This window comes from Cetorhinus maximus, chromosome 20 (genome assembly GCF_964194155.1).
Source record: "Cetorhinus maximus chromosome 20, sCetMax3.hap1.1, whole genome shotgun sequence".
Classification (NCBI taxonomy): domain Eukaryota; kingdom Metazoa; phylum Chordata; class Chondrichthyes; order Lamniformes; family Cetorhinidae; genus Cetorhinus; species Cetorhinus maximus.
In genome coordinates this window covers 55042396-55061712 of record NC_135898.1, presented here as the reverse complement: position 1 = coordinate 55061712, position 19317 = coordinate 55042396, and the positions used below count along the sequence as shown (strand labels likewise).

The window sequence follows — 19317 nt, the reverse complement described above, 5'->3', positions numbered from 1 at the left end:
GCCCTAGTTTAAACTACTACCACAGTTTAGAGAAAAAAAGGAACCTTAAAACTCACCAACCAATCACCTGCATGCTTACCCCTAATGAAAGCCTTAGTCTCTGGTCTCACAGTCTCTTGCTACCTCTCTTGGACAACTCCTGGTCTTGTAAAATACTAGAACAGCCCCTCTTCCCTCACTGCACCAAATTCCCTCATTCACCAAATCCCCAGGTTCTGTACTCTGTCAAAGCCATACTCCAATTAAGCTGTCTCTGTTAAGCTGGCCTCCTGCTACTTACTTGCTTAAAAATGTTCCTTGATATAGTTAAGAGCAACAAATTTGTAAAGTTTGATTAATACAACTCTAATGGACTTATCACAAAAAATAAGCATTTTAAGTTACTGTCAATCCACCACATGTGAAAAACCTGAATTTAAATTATTGAAGCTGACTTCTAAAAAATATACAAAAGTATTCCCTGGTTAGATTGGTGTACAGCTGTCAGTTCCTCAGTAAATTTAAAAAAAATCCAAAATCTTTCAAAACCATTCATGTCTTGGCACCCAAAAGATCCAGCTTAATTTATTCAGCCCCCTTGAAGGTTTGCAAAAGGCACAATTAGCAGAAACTCCAACTGGTAATTAATCCACCCTGTGGGCAAGGCCAGTTGCATGTAAATAGGAAGAAATCAGTATACAGTGTATATTGATTAATTTTTCATGAGAATATTTAGCTTAAGAATTATCCATACAGTTCTAGACAGGGAATATCAGATCAGTCTGAAACAATGACAGCATTATTGTTTCTCAGAAGTGTATCAATAAGCTATATTTGCTTGCAATTTTGTTTTTCTCATGTATCAGCTACCCTTCAGACAAGTAAAGCTGTTTATCCAAGAATTTTGACTTAGCTTGCTTTTCCACAGTGATAGGATATCACTGGATAGAATAACATTGAAATAATGCAGGCAGTAATCTAGAACAATTAGACAAAATAAGCCTTGCCTTTGTCAGAATTCAAGGGATTCGAACTTGACACCAATTGGTTACAGCAAACCTTTTATTGTCACACAGCAGAGGTTAAAGTATTAGTGTTCCAAACAGATCATATTTCAGCTGCCATGTTACTGGATAGAGCACCGAGTGTTATCTCGTTCTTCTTGTTCAGCTTCTTTAACGTTGGCGGTAGGCTCCAGTCAGCACTATTGTCCAACTATGCAAACTGAGATGTCATCTCCTCTTCTTCTACTCTGTGCTTAACTATCCAAATCCTCCTCTTCTTTCCCCCAAAGAATTAGTCATCTGATTCAGTAAGACCAATCTTTTAGTCCTCACCAGCTCAACCTCTGGTTTTCCTGCTTACCCAGGAAGTTTAAACACCTTGAACTCAATTTTAAACAGATATTGCCGAACATTTTGTAAAGATTTCCCATTTCTTTCCTGTCCATCTCGGGATCTTTTAAAAATACTAGCAATTGCTGATGTTTCAAGTTATCAATCACAGTACTTCCCTTAAGATCTCATCCTGTTTCGACAGGAAGGTCTGCTCAAAAATGCAGCTTACATTTTAGAACTATTCAAACCAATGCATTTTTGAAACTATTTGAGTTATCACTGTTAAGATTTACACAGTCTACTACATTATGAAGACAAAATCATATCTTTACAACATACCATCATCAAATGAACCAGTAAAACAAAAATTAGTACATTAATTCATGAAAATCTCATTCAACACTTAAAGGAAAACTCTACATCATATCACAATCATTTTGCTGGTTCTTAGCAGGAAACTTTGTTCTTCAGCTCTGCTTTCTTAGCATATATTCACATTTCAGTTTAGATTTAACACATCCTCTTACAGTTCACATGACAATTTGCAAACCACGGGTCATTCTTCTTATGATATTATTGATAAACACTTTTATTAATATTAATAGAGGAGGGAAAGCTAATTCCATCCCCTTAGATCCTGAAAATTACATCATGGAAAGCTAGTGTACAGGCATTAAGAAAGTTTGCTCAAATTCTTTACTCATCTATTTAAGTAAACTGTTAAGCATTTATACACTCGTACTCTACAAAATAATTCATGCTGAAACCTTTAGTTTCTTTCCCCCTCTCTTCATTATAATCCATCCACTCATATTGTACGTTTTCTTCCCTTCTCCCTTACTGGCTTTTCCAGCTCTTGCCAGATGCTGTTGCTGCCCTAGGATTGGAACTGCCTTGAATCCTAATCAGGATGATCACTCCTGATATTGCCCACATCAGAATTCCACTTTTAAATGCAGCAACATATAGTAGGAGTAAGAGTGGTACTGAATGGTGGAGCCAGGGATGGCATTGAGGGGCAGAGTTAGGAAGAGGGCAAGCAGACACTTACCATACCACTTAAAAAAATTCAAACAGCATCTGACTATCTCATAGTCTTCCCAACTTTAGTGCAATCAGGAGTCAATTGGGCCCTAACTTCAAGATTATACTCATGCCTTTCTCCTGATATGCTTTGTATGCAGCTTTGCAACAATACAAGCTTATTAGTATAATAACGTGGTGAAATGGTTGATGAGACTGTGATAAAGTCATATGCATATGATACATATTTAATTACCATTTTATTATTTTTCCTCTCTAGATAAGCAAAGCCAATGCCCATCAAATTTGAGGACAACTCACCAGAGGTGGTGGGGTGTGGGGGGTGCCCACTCAGCAGGGTGAGGCATCCTTGTTGTGGGCTGGGGGTGTGGTCCAACATGTCAGGCATCTTTTGCCTAGCAGAGATCCCATCCTCAGTGGAATTCCACCCAAACTTCCTGTTGTCCCCAGAATGAATCTGATAACTAGTCACTAACTTACTAGTTGGGTTTGGTGAAGTAAGTGTTAATAATCGCATTCCCAACCACAACTGACCTCTTAACAAGCTCCTCAAGGAGCTGACTGGGCTGTTACTTGGTGGCATGCAGGTTTATCATTCCTTCCCCCACACTGGCACTTTAAAAATCTCAAACTGTCCCGGAGACAGCAAGATGGTGAGATGACCTCCGAGAGTGCAATTTTGAAATCACGCGCTCAGGGATCCCAAGCCCGCGGACATTTGAAAATTCGGTCCCTGATATTTCCAGGTCCAACTAAATTTCCTGACCCCATCTCTTGTGCCTTATTTAAACTGGCATTGTATCTCAGGAAGGCAGTTTGGAGCCATTATTGTTTGATTTTTATTTGAATTGCAAACACAATCCTTGCCAAATGACTGCATTTGCCAACCAATATCAACAGGTCGCAAATGTCACAGCTCTAACTTGAACAAAGAAGTTGATAGCAAGATTTTGAGCAATGAAACTGGCTGTGAAAATGTGAGTGCTGAAATTGATTTGGATAGTTTCAGTGGTGAAACTGTCTACGAGAGTTACGAGATGGGTAAGTGATTTCAATGTTGAGTTTTCAAACTGTAAAATTAATTAACATTAGTTGGCACTATCACCAATTTTAGGATGTGGCAAGTTAAACAGATGGATCTTGTTAAAATTCTCCAATGCATCTCTGTGTGTTAATCTAACCATTTTATTTGAAACCGGTTAACTTAGACCTGATTGCCAAATATATTACACATGGGCCATCAGACAATCATTCTGAAATGCTGCGATTTGATTCATTGAGGCAATGATCCACAATAATCAACAAGGGACCTTATCTCTGTTTATGTGCTCACATTAGCACTATGGAGTGAAGTTTGGATATTTATTATTTGGGATTTGTTTACAAGTTAAAATGGGCTACATTTATAGAATCACAAATAAATATTAAATGGTGCCCATAGGGAGTAAAGTAGTTTGAAAAAAGGCTAAAGATGTGTTTGAGAGAGATGAAGACATGGTGTCCAACATAACCAATTTCTGCAGAGCAGCATTGACAAAGCTAATGGCGAACTAGATAACCAAACTCATTTGCAAATTGACAAATTCGAAATCTGTGGCGAAGCAGTGCAATCGAGTGCTGTATTAAAATGTATCTTTTTCAAAAAAAATTCTTTAAAAATGTTATTTGATATATTTAAGAGCAATAAATTGGTAAAATTTGGTTATTCCAATTCAAAATTTTTTTATTACTAAAAATAAGCATTGCTGGCTGGATTTCTGTGGAGTCAGGCCGACTGCGGAAGCCTTTCAAAATGGAGGGTGGGTCCCAGATGTGGAAGAGGCCGACCCATTGCTGGCAGATCCCATTTTTGCTGGTGGGGTAATGGGGTGCGGTATGAATTACACAGGCAGGGAACTTGAACTCAGCAGGGGCATTTGAAATTAGGGCTGAGTTGAAACTGACCCCAGTTTGGTTGTCCAAGGGCCTTAACCTACAGTGTGAGAATCACACATGCTCTTGAAGAGTAGATAAGGTCTGTTTAAGTGTCATAATCTGCAGTTATTTCAATTCTCAGCCCTTTAAAAATGAAAAAAAAAAGGCTGCAGCTGTCAGTTAGAGTAGAAAACAAACACACACTGTTGGAGTGTATTGATTGACAGGCCACCAAAAAAACCATTACCATTTCTCCTGCATTTTCATTAGATTTCATTGTTGACATTTCCCAAGGGACATTATTACAGTTAAGGCCATTATGAATGCTTGGCTGAGTTTCAAAAGCTCCATTACCACTTTTCTCAGCAGGAGGCTAAGTTCACATTTTTTTGATGGCCTGAAGAGGCTACTAAAGGATAGCTGGCTTTGATTCGGCTGCTGAATAAAAGTTTGTTTTAATAGAATGCTAAGCACTTGAGGGGATTTAAAATCTTTGAATGTGTTTCATGATTCAGACTTTTTTTTAGTATTAAGTGTGAATGAATTAGAGCTCTACTAGATTGTTAGAAGTTTAATTTATTTTCATCTCCACATGGCTCCTGAAGTCTGCTCATAATGGATACCAGGTGAGTGGCTATGTTGGTGGTATGGGGGTTGTGGAGGTGGCATGGTTGGGGGGTGGGGGTGGGTGAGTGGTGAGGTCTACAGAACCTTTAACCTATAGTCTTTAACTAAACTGGGTTGAAGTCTCAGAGGACTGAGGCAGGCCTTCAAACCAGGCTGTCTTGGCACTCGCCTGCCTTCGTAGCTGCCTTCAAACTGCCTGACCCAATCATGCCCCAGAGCAAAAATCTTGCTTGTTTCCATGGAGATGGTTCTTCTGAGTCAAGAGATTTTCCGCCATCATGGTGAAAATTCAACCCCTTAATCAGTGTCAGTCAACCACCTGTGAGTAACCCAATTTTTAAATACCGAAAATGGAATGACTTTTAAAACTATATGCATGTTAGATTAGGGCAAGATTATCAGTTCCTTAACAAATTCTTTTAAAACATTCAAATTATTTCAAAACATAGCGGTTGGTGTCCTTGTGCCCAGATGATCCAGCTTAATTTTTCCAGCTGCCTTGAAGGCCTGGAAAGGTACAATTGGCATAAACTCCCAATGATGAATAATCCATCAGGGGGTAGGCCAATTAACCAAGGCCAGTATGTAGGTAATGGAATAGAAAATGTAAATCCACAGAACAATATTAAAAAAGAAGTGAAGGTACTATTAGCCTTCAGGATGTAATAATAATGGTACATGTATCCCCTATTTAGAGCACATTCTAATAGTGTGTTTTCATTTCAGCGTGTTTCATAAATTAGGGAAGTTCAAGCGCTGCTTCTATTTTTGTTTTAGCACGGTTACTGTGCATGCTCAGTCTTTTTTTAAAAACAAACTGCCGCTTCGCTTGTCAGTTCTCTCTCGACCCCCCTCATTCCCTCCCCCTCACCTCTTGCCTCCCCCGCAACCTTCCTGCTCGCTGCTTCTGACCTCTGACCACTCACTATTTTCCACTTGCCACCATTCTCTCTGCCACTCTCCAGAGCCCTCGCTGTGAGCGAGAGCTTGGGCAGGGGACAGCGAGAGGGAGGGAGTAAGCAAGTGAGGTGGCGAGTGAAAGGGAAGGCCAGAGAGGCAGTGTGTGGGAGGATCGAGGAGGGAAGTGGGAAACAGCGACCAAGAAGTAAGTGGAACGAATAATTTAACAAGAGTTAGTAAGTTGGGCCATGTAGGTTCAGCCAATAAGTTTTAATGTAAAAATTACAAATCAGGAACAGAACCTACCCTTATTACATGGTTTCTTATGGGAAAGTGATTTTTGTTTAGCACATTTTTGTTTAGCACACGGAATTTTAGAAACACATTAGAAGTGCTAAACAAGAGAAAGCTGTATTTTATTCAAGAAACACGTTTGCGGTCTGAAGGTTGAATTGCAGTGTAACTTACATTGAAAAATTCATATATAGACTCGGTAATGAAGCTAAAAAGATGCAAACATGTAACAATCATGTCATAAAAAAACAAATTCAACAAGTGACAGGGAAGTGGTAGACAGAATATTAAAAGAAGTGTAATATTGAACTAAAATTCTATTAAAATTACAAGCCAATATGCCATTCCTACATTACAGGCACTGAAATACAAATAAATTACATAAATATACGTCTCTGCAATTGTATTGTATAGAAAATGGTATAGTTTCAGATCAAAGAGGAAAATGGACTATCCACAGGAATGGTCATTAGACTGGTACAAAAGAATCCTAAAATGTCACAATTATACATTAACCAAAATTAATCCTACAGCGTATTTTGGGATAAAGCATTAAAATAATTGCTTTATGGTCCTTTCAGATAACTGCAATCCAAATCCATGTACAAATAGAGGAACCTGTGAACTGACAGAAAATGGCTACAAATGTCATTGCCCTAAACTGTACAATGGAACAAATTGTGAAATAGGTAACTAGCTGTTATGATCCTAGCTGATGTCACTACTGGACAAGCAAAATCCTAAATTTTATTTTTTGTTTAGATGCTTGGAGAGTGGCTACTGAACAGTCACAGGAGTCAGCTGATGAACTTTTAACAAAATAATAAAAATTTATTAAACAAGAAAAGATAAACTACATTACAATACTCCATCACCCACAACTAAACCTTTACAGATTGTAAAGTTACAAAGCTATCTTACACTCTAATGTTCACAGTAAGTACACATTCCATGTAAACCAATAGGTGACCTGTGCTCACACACACCGCACTCTGAAACCAAGTGACAGATGCCACCCCAAACAGAGGCTACAGATCTCTCCCCAAGATCCCCCCAGAGGCTTGTCACACCATGAGCCAACTGGTCTCACTGAACTCTGTCTTTCTCATGAGGGTTTCCAATCTCCAGTCTCCAAGAACTCACTTTGGAATCTTCTCCCAAACCGATTTTTTCTCAGACGCCATCCACAATTGTCCACCTCCAAGGTTTCGAATTTGCCTTCTGATGTCCCTCTCCTCTGGGTCACCAGGTGCATTCAAGCTTTCTTCCACGCACTCTCTCACTGACTCAGCTGTGCCAACGGAAGACCACTGCTTCACATGACCATAGTAAAGAGTTACAGACCTTCAGCTATCTCCTTGGATCTTCCAGCTTCTCGCATGCCTATATTGCTTTAAATCTGCATCCTGCAACTTTCTCCCTTTAAGCTTGAAGCTTGGACCCTTCTTCTCTGCTTCTTACTTTCACTTCCACAGAAGAGGACCTTTTCTAGACTCCTGTTCTTCCTTTGACTCGAAGGTCTTCTTGGGACCTCCCCTTTCTGTCTCACTCCTTGGCTTTGGGACTTTCTAGTTCTTTTTGGGAGATCTGCTCTCTCTGCATTTCTCTCTCCCAATATCCAGTCTCTGTGGAATCCTGGCTTCAACTTCAGTTTGGGACTTATTATCTGTCCCTCTGCTGCCCAGTCTCTCTGGCAGCTGCTTCCAACTGAATTCAAACTGCTTTTTTTTTTAGCTTTTGTACATGCATGCATGTGTGCATCCTCCCTCTCTGGACCCCTGCTGCTAGGCAACAGCACAATTTTTTTCTACTCTTGTTTGTTCTAATTTCTCGTCAAGAGTCATAAAAATCTCACTAGAATGCAGGCATCTTCTAAAGTGAAACTAAAACTCAACTTCTCCTTTTAACACACAAATACAGAAATACAAATCAAACTTAAATATTAAAGATATACCTTATTCTTAACACACCCAAATACACATATAACTTACTTAAACTTTCTCTATTTCCTAACACTAATACTTTCCAATTTCTACAATATATGTTCTTGCTTATACACATTCAAATTCAATTACAATTTTAGTAATCTTACAATTGGAAGAAATACATTATTTTAATTACTTTGCTAATAGAACAGAAGCATTTTTTATTTTTATTGAGTAATTTTCATTTCACAGTTGCTGAAAGTATACGTGAAGAATAAAAAATGAAAAATTTAGTCCACATTGCATGCTGACCTATTCATTAGAGACTTTAGAAGTTATCATAATTGATTAGATGATCTTTTCTAACTTATTGGGAAAGACTGTCAAATATTATCCTTGGTAAAGTAAGTTGATAAAAGTTCAGATTTTATTTAGATAAAGGCGATTATATTTAACCGTTTTAATGATAGCTTACTCTCATGGCTAAGTTCATCGAAAAAAAGCTGCTGAGATTAGCTTATTTTAGAATTTAGTTTAATTGTAAACAATAAGGACTTTATTTTGTAAAGTTGTCCCCTGGTAAGTTTTTAGATTATACTTTTTTCCGCATCGATTACTTGATTTGGACAATGGGGTCAAAACTGACCATTTTGGCAGACTGCTATGGTAATTTCAGCAGGATGTCAGCAGTGGCTCAGAAATAGACTGAGGCCCAAGCAGATCCCAACCAAAGCTAGGATTCCCTGCTTCATCTGGTAAGAAAGGGAACCTCTGCCTGCACCTTAAAAGGCAGGTGACATTAAGGGAATGGGCCAGGGATCTCCCACTCCCTGACCCAAATGGCACCTAACATAAATCTACAGGCCGGTACACAATACCAACATCCAGGCTGGGTGGGGGTTGTGGTGTGGTCTAAGTCAAGAATGGAGTCTCGATCTTCCAAAGAAGAGGGCAATTTTAGAAAAGAAAAAAATTGTATTGACCCTGGCACTCATCCTGATGACAGGCAAAGTTTCTGACATCATGGGGCTAGTGAGTACCTGAAGCATACCAGATTGTGCCAGGTCTTTGACATTTCTGGGAGTTTCCTGGATGCCTGATAAGGATCTCAACCTCTGTTCACTCCCTACATGGTTAATGATGGTCATGAGGCAGCATGGTAGGGATGAGGGGTTGGATTTTCAGTTGTGGCGGAGGTAGAAATGCGTGCAGGCTGGATTTGACAAATCCATTCTGGGAGGGCTGCATTAAATCCTACTGCCTCTCGGAAAATTTGCAATTTTCTGAGGGCTGGCTGGGGAGAGGGAATGGGAAATCTGCTTACCACCAATTGACAGTCCCTTAAGCTCCTTAAGGAGCTTGTTAAGGGGTCTGTCTGGAACAGAATGGGATTTTCAATCATTTTCCGGATGAGGCCAAACAGACTGGTGCACATTAGTACAGGGCTATCAGGGTTGCTGCAGGCAAAAATGAAATTTGTTTTCATTTTGTTTTTTTTGGGAAATTTGAGCAGTCAACTAATACTAGGTTCAGCACTGTACCTTGACTTGGCATCCATGGTCACTTTGCACAATCTTTATCCTTCTGGTCCTTTCATGACGTGCCTGCTCTCCTCAGCAAGGCAATGGCAGCCCCCAACATGGCTGCTGCCTGCCTTTGCTGCTAGCTAGGCAGGCAGCTCCTGCTTCCTGGAAGTCCTCAGTACCTCTGACTGAGTGCCAAGCTTGCCTCTTGCCCAATCAGCCCACTTACAGAGTGATTCAGTTCAGGTGCGGGTTTGGGACCTGGAATTCATCCGGGTGTCAGGTTTCCAACCCTATTTTGAAAACCTAGCCTGAGGACTTTGCACCAGTAGTTTCCATTCCTCAGGCAAGAACAGACCCAACATATCAGTGGAAGTTGAACAAGAGTGAACCAGCCACGACAAGGGCATAAATAGACCCCAGAAGTGGGGTGAAAATTAACAAGCACCCTGAACCTTGAAGGAGCAGTGTTTTTTGTGGTTATGTTGTAGATTGCCCTTCTTGCTTAGAGAACTGAAAAGACCAAGGTTGGGATTGCAAAGGATCCTATGTAACACCCACGCCTCTCAAAGCATCAAAGTTTTCAGCCTACATGGACTAGGTTTGCTGGAAATGTGGCAGATGTGTGACTGTTCCATGTACATAGCTATTCATACATATGTAAGCGAGATGCCCTCTCACTGATCCTGTAATTCCGATAGGCGCAGTGTCAGAGAGCAATTTTAACATATCTGCTGGAATCATGAATTGAGAAATTCCTGGGCCGGAGTCTTAATTAGATGCATTGCTGTTATTATGAAATCTCACAGGTTATAATGCTGAGTTGAATATAATAGCTAAAGTCGCCATTCAACTAAAAATTGAGTCGTTTCATACAATCATGATTTCCATACAAATTAACTTACTATCCAATTATTCTTATTGCTGTCTGCTTTTGGAATTTTTATCATATTTGAAAAATAGTAGTTTTGTTTCTTAATAGAAGCAGTGAAATACAAAATGTTAAGTTTGAAAGCAATAAAATGTATACTTTAAAATAATTTGACTAGGTTGGATTAATTGCATGGATGAAAATATAGGTTCAGTTGGACCTGTTCAAGCAAAAGACAATTATCTGCATGTTTAATTTATTCTATTACAGAGAATAACCCTTGTAAGAATAACCCATGCAGCCATGGAGACTGCCTAATCACAATTGTACCTCCTTATTATAAATGTAAATGCAGACATCCTTATCAGCCACCAACATGCACTAATGGTAAGCTTTTTTGATACATTTCTTCAGACCGAAAAATAGCTAGTGTGTTTAATCTCTATTTTATTACATAAAACAGAGGTACTTTTCAGAATATATATATATATATATATATATATGAGTTTAATTACAATTTTTAACCTTCTGTATCCATCTGTCATGCAAAAATTATCTATAATGCAGTGTCACTCTGATACCATTTAATAAGAATTATTGTATCATTTAAAGAGTTTGTTTGAATTCATTCATGAGATGTGGGTGTTGCTGGCCAACATTTTGTACCCATTCCCAATTGCCGTTGAGAAGGTGGTGATGGTGAGCTGCCTTCTTGAATCACTGCGTCCATGTGCTGTTGATGCACTCACAATACTGTTAGGTTTAGATTTCCAGGATTTTGATCCAACAACAGTGAAAGTACAGTGATATATTCCCAAGTCAGGATGATGTGTGACTTGGAAGGGAACTTGCAGATAGTGGCGTTCCCGTGCACCTGCTGCCCTTGTTCATCTCGACAGTATAGATCATGGGGTAGATGGTTCTATTGAAGAAGCCTTAGAGAAATGCTGCTTCAAATGATTGACAACAGCAGTTCAAAACCTGCACTAATTACCCTTAACTAGCCTCCTGACTCCGCAAAGTCTTTCCACCATCTACAAGGTATAAGTTAGAGATGTGATGGAACACACTTCACTTACTTAGATGAGTTCAGTTCAGGCAAATCTTAGGAAGCTTGCCATAGAATCAGCCATGGCCCAGTTAGTAGCACACACGCCTGAGTTGCAAAGTTATGGCCTGAATTTTCACTCCTGGCTCCGGAACGCAGAGTCGGGAGACTTTCACTCCTGGCTCCATGAACCCAACTCCTGAGAGAGTGTGCCAGAAGTTCCAATTTTAATTCTGGGTTGAGGGGAGGGGTGTGGGCTTTATGGGAGTTGGGCTTGCTGCCCCGGGAAAGAGCTCATAGGCAAGCACAGAGGCTGCCAGATGTGGAGGCGGGTAGGGCAAAAGGCCTGCCTCGATGCTTTGGCATTTTGTACCAGCTGTGAAAAAAAATGAAACAAAAGCACTCACCCCTCATACCCCCTCACCCAATCCACACTCTCCCCATGCCTCATCCATGCCAACCCATGCCATCTCATGCCCTCATCCACCTCCCAATGGTCCTTCATACCCTCCATGCCAATCTATGCTATTCTACCCACCCCATGATCCTTTATAGCCCCTATGCCAACTTAGTGTCAACACGTACCAACCCATGCACCCCACCTACCACCCTTTGACCTTACGCCCTCCATTCCAGCTCACCCAGTATCCACCATGGGCAGACCTCAAGGCCCATGCTGAGATCAAATAAAGTTCTTAAGTGTCCATTGATGAATTCACTAAAAAAATGGATAAAATCATTTGGATAAAAACCCATTCAGTACATTTAATGTCCATTTATCACTATAAGAACAAACATTTGTACTCACAGTCCCACTTTAAAGACTTAATAAGTATTTGGAACTGTCAAACCATGAACTGACAGGCACCCCACTGTGATAATGATAGATTATGAATTCAGTCATGCAGCACTAATCCTGTAATGGTAACCCTCAGGCTTACATCAACAGATAGAGTGAAATAGCAAGTACTGCTTTTGTTCAACACTGTGGACAGCTTTTTTTTCTTCAAATATTTAAAGGGCAGGAGATTTAAATGCCTTGACATCTGGACAGCACCTTTGACAGCTTTCTTGACAGTTCCACTGAGCTTATTCACTTTTTACACACATTCTTGTTTACTTTTAACAATTCCAAAGGGCACTTGATCTCACCCAAAGGACCATATCCAAAAGGGTACCTTCCCTTTCCAAAAGAGTGCCCTTTTTTTATTCATTCACGGGATGTGGGCTTCGCTGGCTGGGCCAGCATTTATTGCTCGTCCCTACTTGCCCTTGAGAAGGTGATGGTGACCTGCCTTCTTAAACCGCTGCAGTCCATATGCTGTAGATACACCCACAGTGCTGTTGACTCAGCGACAGTAAAGGAACGGTGATATATTTCCAAATTAGGATGGTGACTGGCTTGGAAGGGAACTTCCAGGTAGTGGTATTCCCGTCTATCTACTGCCCTTGTCCATCTAGATGGTAGTGGTCATGGATTTGGAAGGTGCTGTCCAAAGAGCCTTGGTGAATTCCTGAAGTGCATCTTGTAGATGGCACACACTGCTGCTACTATGCATTGATGGTGGAGGGAGTGAATGTTCGTGGAGGTGGTGCCAATCAAGTGGATTGCTTTGTCCTAGATGGTGTCAAGCTTCTTGAGTGTTGTGGGAGCGGCACTCATCCAGGCAAGTGGGGTGTATTCCATTACACTCCTGACTTGTGCCTTGTAGATGGTGGACAGGTTTTGGGGAGCCAGGAGGTGAGTTACTCATCGCAGGACTCCTAGCCTCTGACCTGCTCTGTAGCCACAGTATTTATATGGCTAGTCCAGTTCAGCTTCTGGTCAAAGGTAACCCCCAGGATATTGATAGTGAGGGATTCAGGGATGGTAATGTCATTGAACATCAAAGGGCGATGGTTGGATTCTCTCTTGTTGGAGATGGTAATTGCCTGGCACTTGTGTGTCACGAATGTTATTTGCCACTTGTCAGCCCAAGCCTGTATATTGTCCAGGTCTTGCAGCATTTGGACATGGACTGCTTCAGTATCTGAGGAGTCGCGAATGGTGCTGAACATTGTGCAATCATCAGCGAACATACCCACTTCTGACCTTATGATGGAAGGAAGGCCATTGATGAAGCAGCTGAAGATGGTTGGGTTTAGAACACTACCCTGAGGAACTCCTGCAGTGATATCCTGGAGCTGAGACGACTGACCTCCAACAACCACAACCATCTTCCTTTGTGTTAGGTATGATTCCGACCAGCGGAGAGTTTTCTCCCTGATTCCCATTGACTCCAGTTTTGCTAGGGTTCCTTGATGCCACACTCGGTCAAATGCAGCCTTGATGCCTCGCCTCGGGAATTCAGCTCTTTTGTCCTTGTTTGAACCAAGGCTGTAATGAGGTCAGGAGCAGAGTTGCCCTGGCGGAACCCAACTGGGCGACAGTGAGCAGGTTATTGCTAAGCAAGTGCTGCTTGATAGCAATATTGATGACCCCTTCCACTGATGATCGAGAGTAGACTGATGGGAAAGTAATTGGCTGGGTTGGATTTGTCCTGCTTTTTGTGTACAGGACATACCTGAGCAATTTTCCACATAGCCGGGTAGATGTCAGTGTTGTAGCTGTGTTGGAACAGCTTGGCTAGGGGCACGGCAAGTTCTGGAGCACAAGTCTTTAGTACTATTGCTGGAATATTGTCAGGGCCCATAGCCTTTGCAGTTTTCTGTGCCTTCAGCTGTTTCTTGATATCACGTGGAGTGAATCGAATTGGCTGAAGACTGGCATCTGTGATGCTGGGGACTCCAGAGGAGGCCGAGATGGATCATCCACTTGGCACTTCTGGCTGAAGATTGTAGCTAATGCTTCAGCCTTATCTTTTACACTGATGTGCTAGGCTCTCCCATCATTGAGGATGGGGATATTTGTGGACCCTCCTCCTTCAGTGAGTTGTTTAATTGTCCACCACCATTCACAACTGGATGTGGCAGGACTGCAGAGCTTAGATCTGATCCGTTGGTTGTGGGATTGCTTAGCTGTGTCTAACACTTGCTGCTTATGCTGTTTGGCACGCAAATAGTACTATGTTATAGCTTCAGGTTGACACCTCATTTTTAGGTATGCTTGGTGCTGCTCCTGGCATGCCCTCCTGTACTCATCTTTGAACCAGGGTTGATCCCCTGGCTTGATGGTAATGGTAGAATGGGGGATATGCTGGACCATGAGGTTACAGATTGTGTTCGAGCACAATTCTGCTGCTGATGGCCCACAGCACCTCATGGATGCCCAGTCTTGAGTTGCTAGATTTGATCGAAATCTATCCCATATAGCACGGTGGTAGTGCCACACAACACAATGATGGGTATCTTCAATATGAAAGTGGGACTTTGTCTCCACAACAACTGTGCGATGGTCACTCCTACTGATATTGTCATGGACAGATGCATCTGCGGCAGGCAGGTTGGTGAGGATCAGGTCAAGTATGTTTTTCTCTTTTATTGGTTCCCTCACCACCTGCCGCAGACCCAGTCTAGCAGCAATGTGCTTTAGGACTCAGCCAGCTCAGTAGTGGTGGTGCTACCGAGCCACTCCTGGTGATGGACCTTGAAGCCCCCCAACCAGAGTACATTCTGTGCCCTTGCCACCTTCAGTGCTTCCTCCAAATGGTGTCATGGAGGAGCACTGATTTACCAGCTGACAGAGGACGGTACATGGTTATCAGCCGGAGGTTTCCTTGCCCATGTTTGACCTGATGCCATGAGACTTCATGGAGTTTGGAGTCGATATTGAGAACTCCCAGGGCAACTCCCTCCTGACTGTATATCACTGTGCCGCCACCTCTGCTGGGTCTGTTGTGCTGGTAGGACAGGACATACTCAGGGATGGTGATGACGGTGTCTGGGACATTATCTGGAAGATATGATTCCATGAGGATGACTATGTCAGGCTGTTGCACTCCCAATTTTGGCACTAGCCCCCAGATGTTGGCAAGAAGGACTTTGCAGTGTCAACAGGGCTGAGATTGTTGTTGTCATTTCCAGTGCCTAGGGCGATGCCGGTTTCATTCCTTTTTAGTGACTTTGTAGCGGTTTGATACAACTGAGTGGCTTGCTAGGGCCTACAGAGTTAACCACATTGCTGTGGGTTTGGAGTCACATGTAGGCCAGACTAGGTAAAGGTGACAGATTTCCTTCCCTAAAGGGCACTAGTGAACCAGATGGGTTTTTACAACAATTGACAATGGTTTCATGGTCATCATTAGACTTTTAATTCCATATTTTTATTCAATTCAAATTCGAACCTAGGTCCCCAGAATATTATCCTGGGTCTCTGGATTACTAGTCCAATGACAATACCACTAAGCCATCACCTCCCCCTTCCTCTCCAAAGAACTCCTGTAAGTTTAGACCTTCTCCTACCAGGTCTAATCTGCACAATTCGTATTTCCCACTCCTTCCTTGTAAAAACCAGATCGATCTGAAGGCAGCTACACTTTAACATGTGCATGCTTCCATGAACCATGGACGCCCAAATTTTGACCTGCCCCCATCACAGCGCCCAGCCCTGCAAAAATGGTGAGGGCTGGATTTGAGGGAAGACTTTCAGATTCGGGTCTCCAGTGCCATTTTCACTAAGATGAGAGTCTCTCTGCCTGCATGAAAATTCAGGCCCATGAGTTTGAGTTCCACTCCAGGACTTAAGCACAAAAATCAAGGATCACACTCCAGTGCAGTAGAGGCAGTGCTGCACTGCAGGCGGTGCCTTCTTTTGGATGAGACATTAAACCAAGGCCTGCCTTCCCTCTAAGCTAGATATAAAGAATCCTCGGACGTTATTTTGAGGAAGAGCAGTGGAGTTATCTCCAGTTTCCAGGACAATATTTAAACCTCAATCAACATCATAAAATCAGGTAATCTGGTCATTATCACATTGTTGATTGTGGGAGCTTGTTGAACATTGACTGTCACAATTCCTGCCTTACACTACATTACAATAATGACTGCACTTCAAAAGTACTTCATCGGCTGTAAAGCACTTTGAGACGTCTGGTGGTCATGAAAGGTAATATATAAATGTAATTCTTAATTTCACCATCTAGGTAAAAGTAACCTGCTTAATTGGCACCCCACTCATCACCTTATATTGTCCACTCCCTCCACCGTGGCAGCAGTGTGTACCATCTACAAGATGCACTCCAGCAACTCACCAAACCGCCTTCGACAGTACCTTCCTAGCCCATTCCTAAGGAATTGGGTTGGGTGGGATTTTAAGTTAAAGAGTTGGCTTGCCCAGTATAATCAATGGCAATTAGGAAAGAGACAACGGGAGAAATTCAACAAACGGACATCTGTTTGGCATCTGAAAATCTGGTTGTCAGCCGATAGGAATTGGGGAGGGAGCGCTCCAACCACCCTTTGATACCGAGGTCCACCTGATGCAATATCCAAGTGAGCCTGTAAATGTTTGAGCAGCATGCCTGAGTGAAGTTGGTTTAAAGATGCTTAAAAATATAAATTGGGGTCCAATGTCTGTTATACAGTGAAAGAAAAATATTATCATTTGCTTAAATATAGAGTTCATTAAATTAAAAACGTTGGTAGTCATTGCAGTTAGGTATGAAGGACTATTTTATTTTCAACTGCTTTGCCTTATCAGCAACTGCTGTTTGTGATCCAAATCCGTGCCTTAACGGAGGAACGTGCTTGCAGACGAACGGAAGCACACTATTCAAATGCGCCTGTCCAGAACTATTCCGAGGAGAGAGGTGTGAAATAGGTGAGATGATTTTTAGTTTTACAATGAATGTTTGGAAATACCTCCTAACGAGTGTTTTGAATCTGCCCCGCTAGGTCCAATTCGCTTTTGTTTGCAGCCAGAAAATGTTGAGTTTTGCCGGTGCCGAGCTATTTTTAGCTCTGTTATTATGGAGCTTTCATACTTCTAAAGACAAAACACTGGGGTGAAGAAAAAAACAGATTTGTATCTAAAATACCTGCAATCTATAACTCATGTGCTTGCAACTTTCCCCCCGCAATAAATATTAAATGTTTTTCTTTAAAATGCCATTTTCTAAGGACTGGGATAGTGGTGTTTTGGAGGATGGGGGGGGGGAGGATCAATTTTTAAATTTGAATGGCTATCAGGTACATGGCAGGGAGAGCACTCACATTGCCCTCCTGAAGCCCCTGCCAAGAAGCCCATGACATTTTGAAGACTGGGCCTGATGTCAACATTGGCCGCAAGCTGCAGGTGCTGTTCTGATGCTGACAAGCAGCTCAGAATCTGGAGGGTCCCACAAGTTGAGCCAAAACTTTTATCCTGGTGGGGGGGGGGGGGGAGGAGTTGGGGGCAATGGTGGGGAGAGGGAGTGGGAGTGACTGTGGAAGGGCCAGAAGAAATTTTTGGGGGCCAAGAGAAGGAACATCAGCAAGGAGTGGTCAGGGTGTTGCTCAGAGTGGCCAAGAAAGAAAGAGCCAGAGTGTTTGGCCTTATCTTGGCAGCCCTGGCTAACTACTTCCACCATTGCTGTGTTATCCTTGGGGTGAAGGAGGTGATGTTGAGTGCCTGGGTACAGACTCCTGGATGACTTGCTGCCTGGAAACACCATTGAGACCATCTTTCCTCTGGAAGTGCTTTTTGTGTGGAAAATTAATCGATCTTTGGTGGCATACTGCCCAGTAATGGTGCCCTGACAGCACCAGCTGGCTTATGACTGATTAAGGGTCTAGCAAGAGGCCCTTCAGCTGAGGGTGACTGAAATTCAAAGGGATCAAGAAAAGCCTTCCTTTTCTGTCCCAAATGCTCTTCTGAAGATTTCAGCCCTTTCAGAGGCTGCCCTTTTGCATTGTAGTTTCCTGGGGCCTTAGCTGCTCACTGCACTTAATAAATGCCAGAAATTACACCACTTCTTATACAAATGTACTTAACAATTTCAATGCCGGAACACAAGAGCCTATGTTACATTTCAGTATAATGTGAAAATTGCATAATGCATTTAATGCAGGAAAGGATGACTGTTACACAGGAAATGGTGCGACATACCAAGGTAATGTGAGTCAAACCATAAAAGGACAGAGATGTCTGTACTGGAATTCTCATCTACTTCTGACACCAGCTATGATTCTTCAGATGCAAAGTCATGAAACACTTGGTGTTGAAGAACATAACTACTGCCGGTAAACAAGCATTGATCCTTTCTTATATGATGAAATTTAGATGATTTAGATGAGTTGCTTTTCACTGCATTCAAATTTCCAATTATACACTTAGACCTTCACATACATTCTACGTGGGATTTATAAGAAATAGACACATGCCCATTGAAGATTGCCACTAAATATAATGCTATTTTTTAACATTCTCCTAGATGGCCTCTCTGCCTCAACCCTCCGCAGGCTTCAACTTCATTTAAAACAATGCAGCCAATGCCCTGTTCGTATATCACCCCATCCTTTCTAAGCTACACTGGGATGTGACGCTCTGGTGAGATTATTTCAAAATTCACACCCTTGGGTTAGATTTACCACTTCCCCACCAATGGGTTTGAAGGTGGTGGGGCTTGTAAAATCCAGGGGGTGACCTTCCTGCCACTGACTTACCCACCCCTGACGTGTTTGAAATTTTAGAGGGGGAGAGGGAGGTATTTGATGGACAGCTTGCCCTTGGACCTATTGAAGTCCTTAAGTGGCCAATTAATACCTACTTAAAGGTATCCCCCTATCCCACTGCTGCCAGTATTTAACCTACAGCAAGAGGAGACCCATGTCATGCATGAAGCCCAGCAGCTTTAGCTGTGTGGGCTGATGTCGGGTAATGGTGGGGCCTCTTTTACCCCTGCACCCATTGGAGGCACCTGCCCCAAAGGTCATCCTC

At 42.1% G+C, this 19317-nt stretch overlaps 1 protein-coding gene across 1 annotated transcript in view; it reads left to right on the top strand.

Moving 5' to 3' along the window:
• Positions 1–19317, top strand: part of LOC144694383 (factor VII-activating protease-like) — a 90746-nt gene that overhangs the window by 21723 nt on the left and 49706 nt on the right. The window contains exons 4-8 of the mRNA XM_078564702.1: positions 3261–3401; positions 6677–6784; positions 10685–10801; positions 17101–17220; positions 18449–18620. Coding sequence (XP_078420828.1) covers positions 3261–3401; positions 6677–6784; positions 10685–10801; positions 17101–17220; positions 18449–18620 — 658 coding nt within the window. The remainder of the gene's footprint in view (positions 1–3260; positions 3402–6676; positions 6785–10684; positions 10802–17100; positions 17221–18448; positions 18621–19317) is intronic.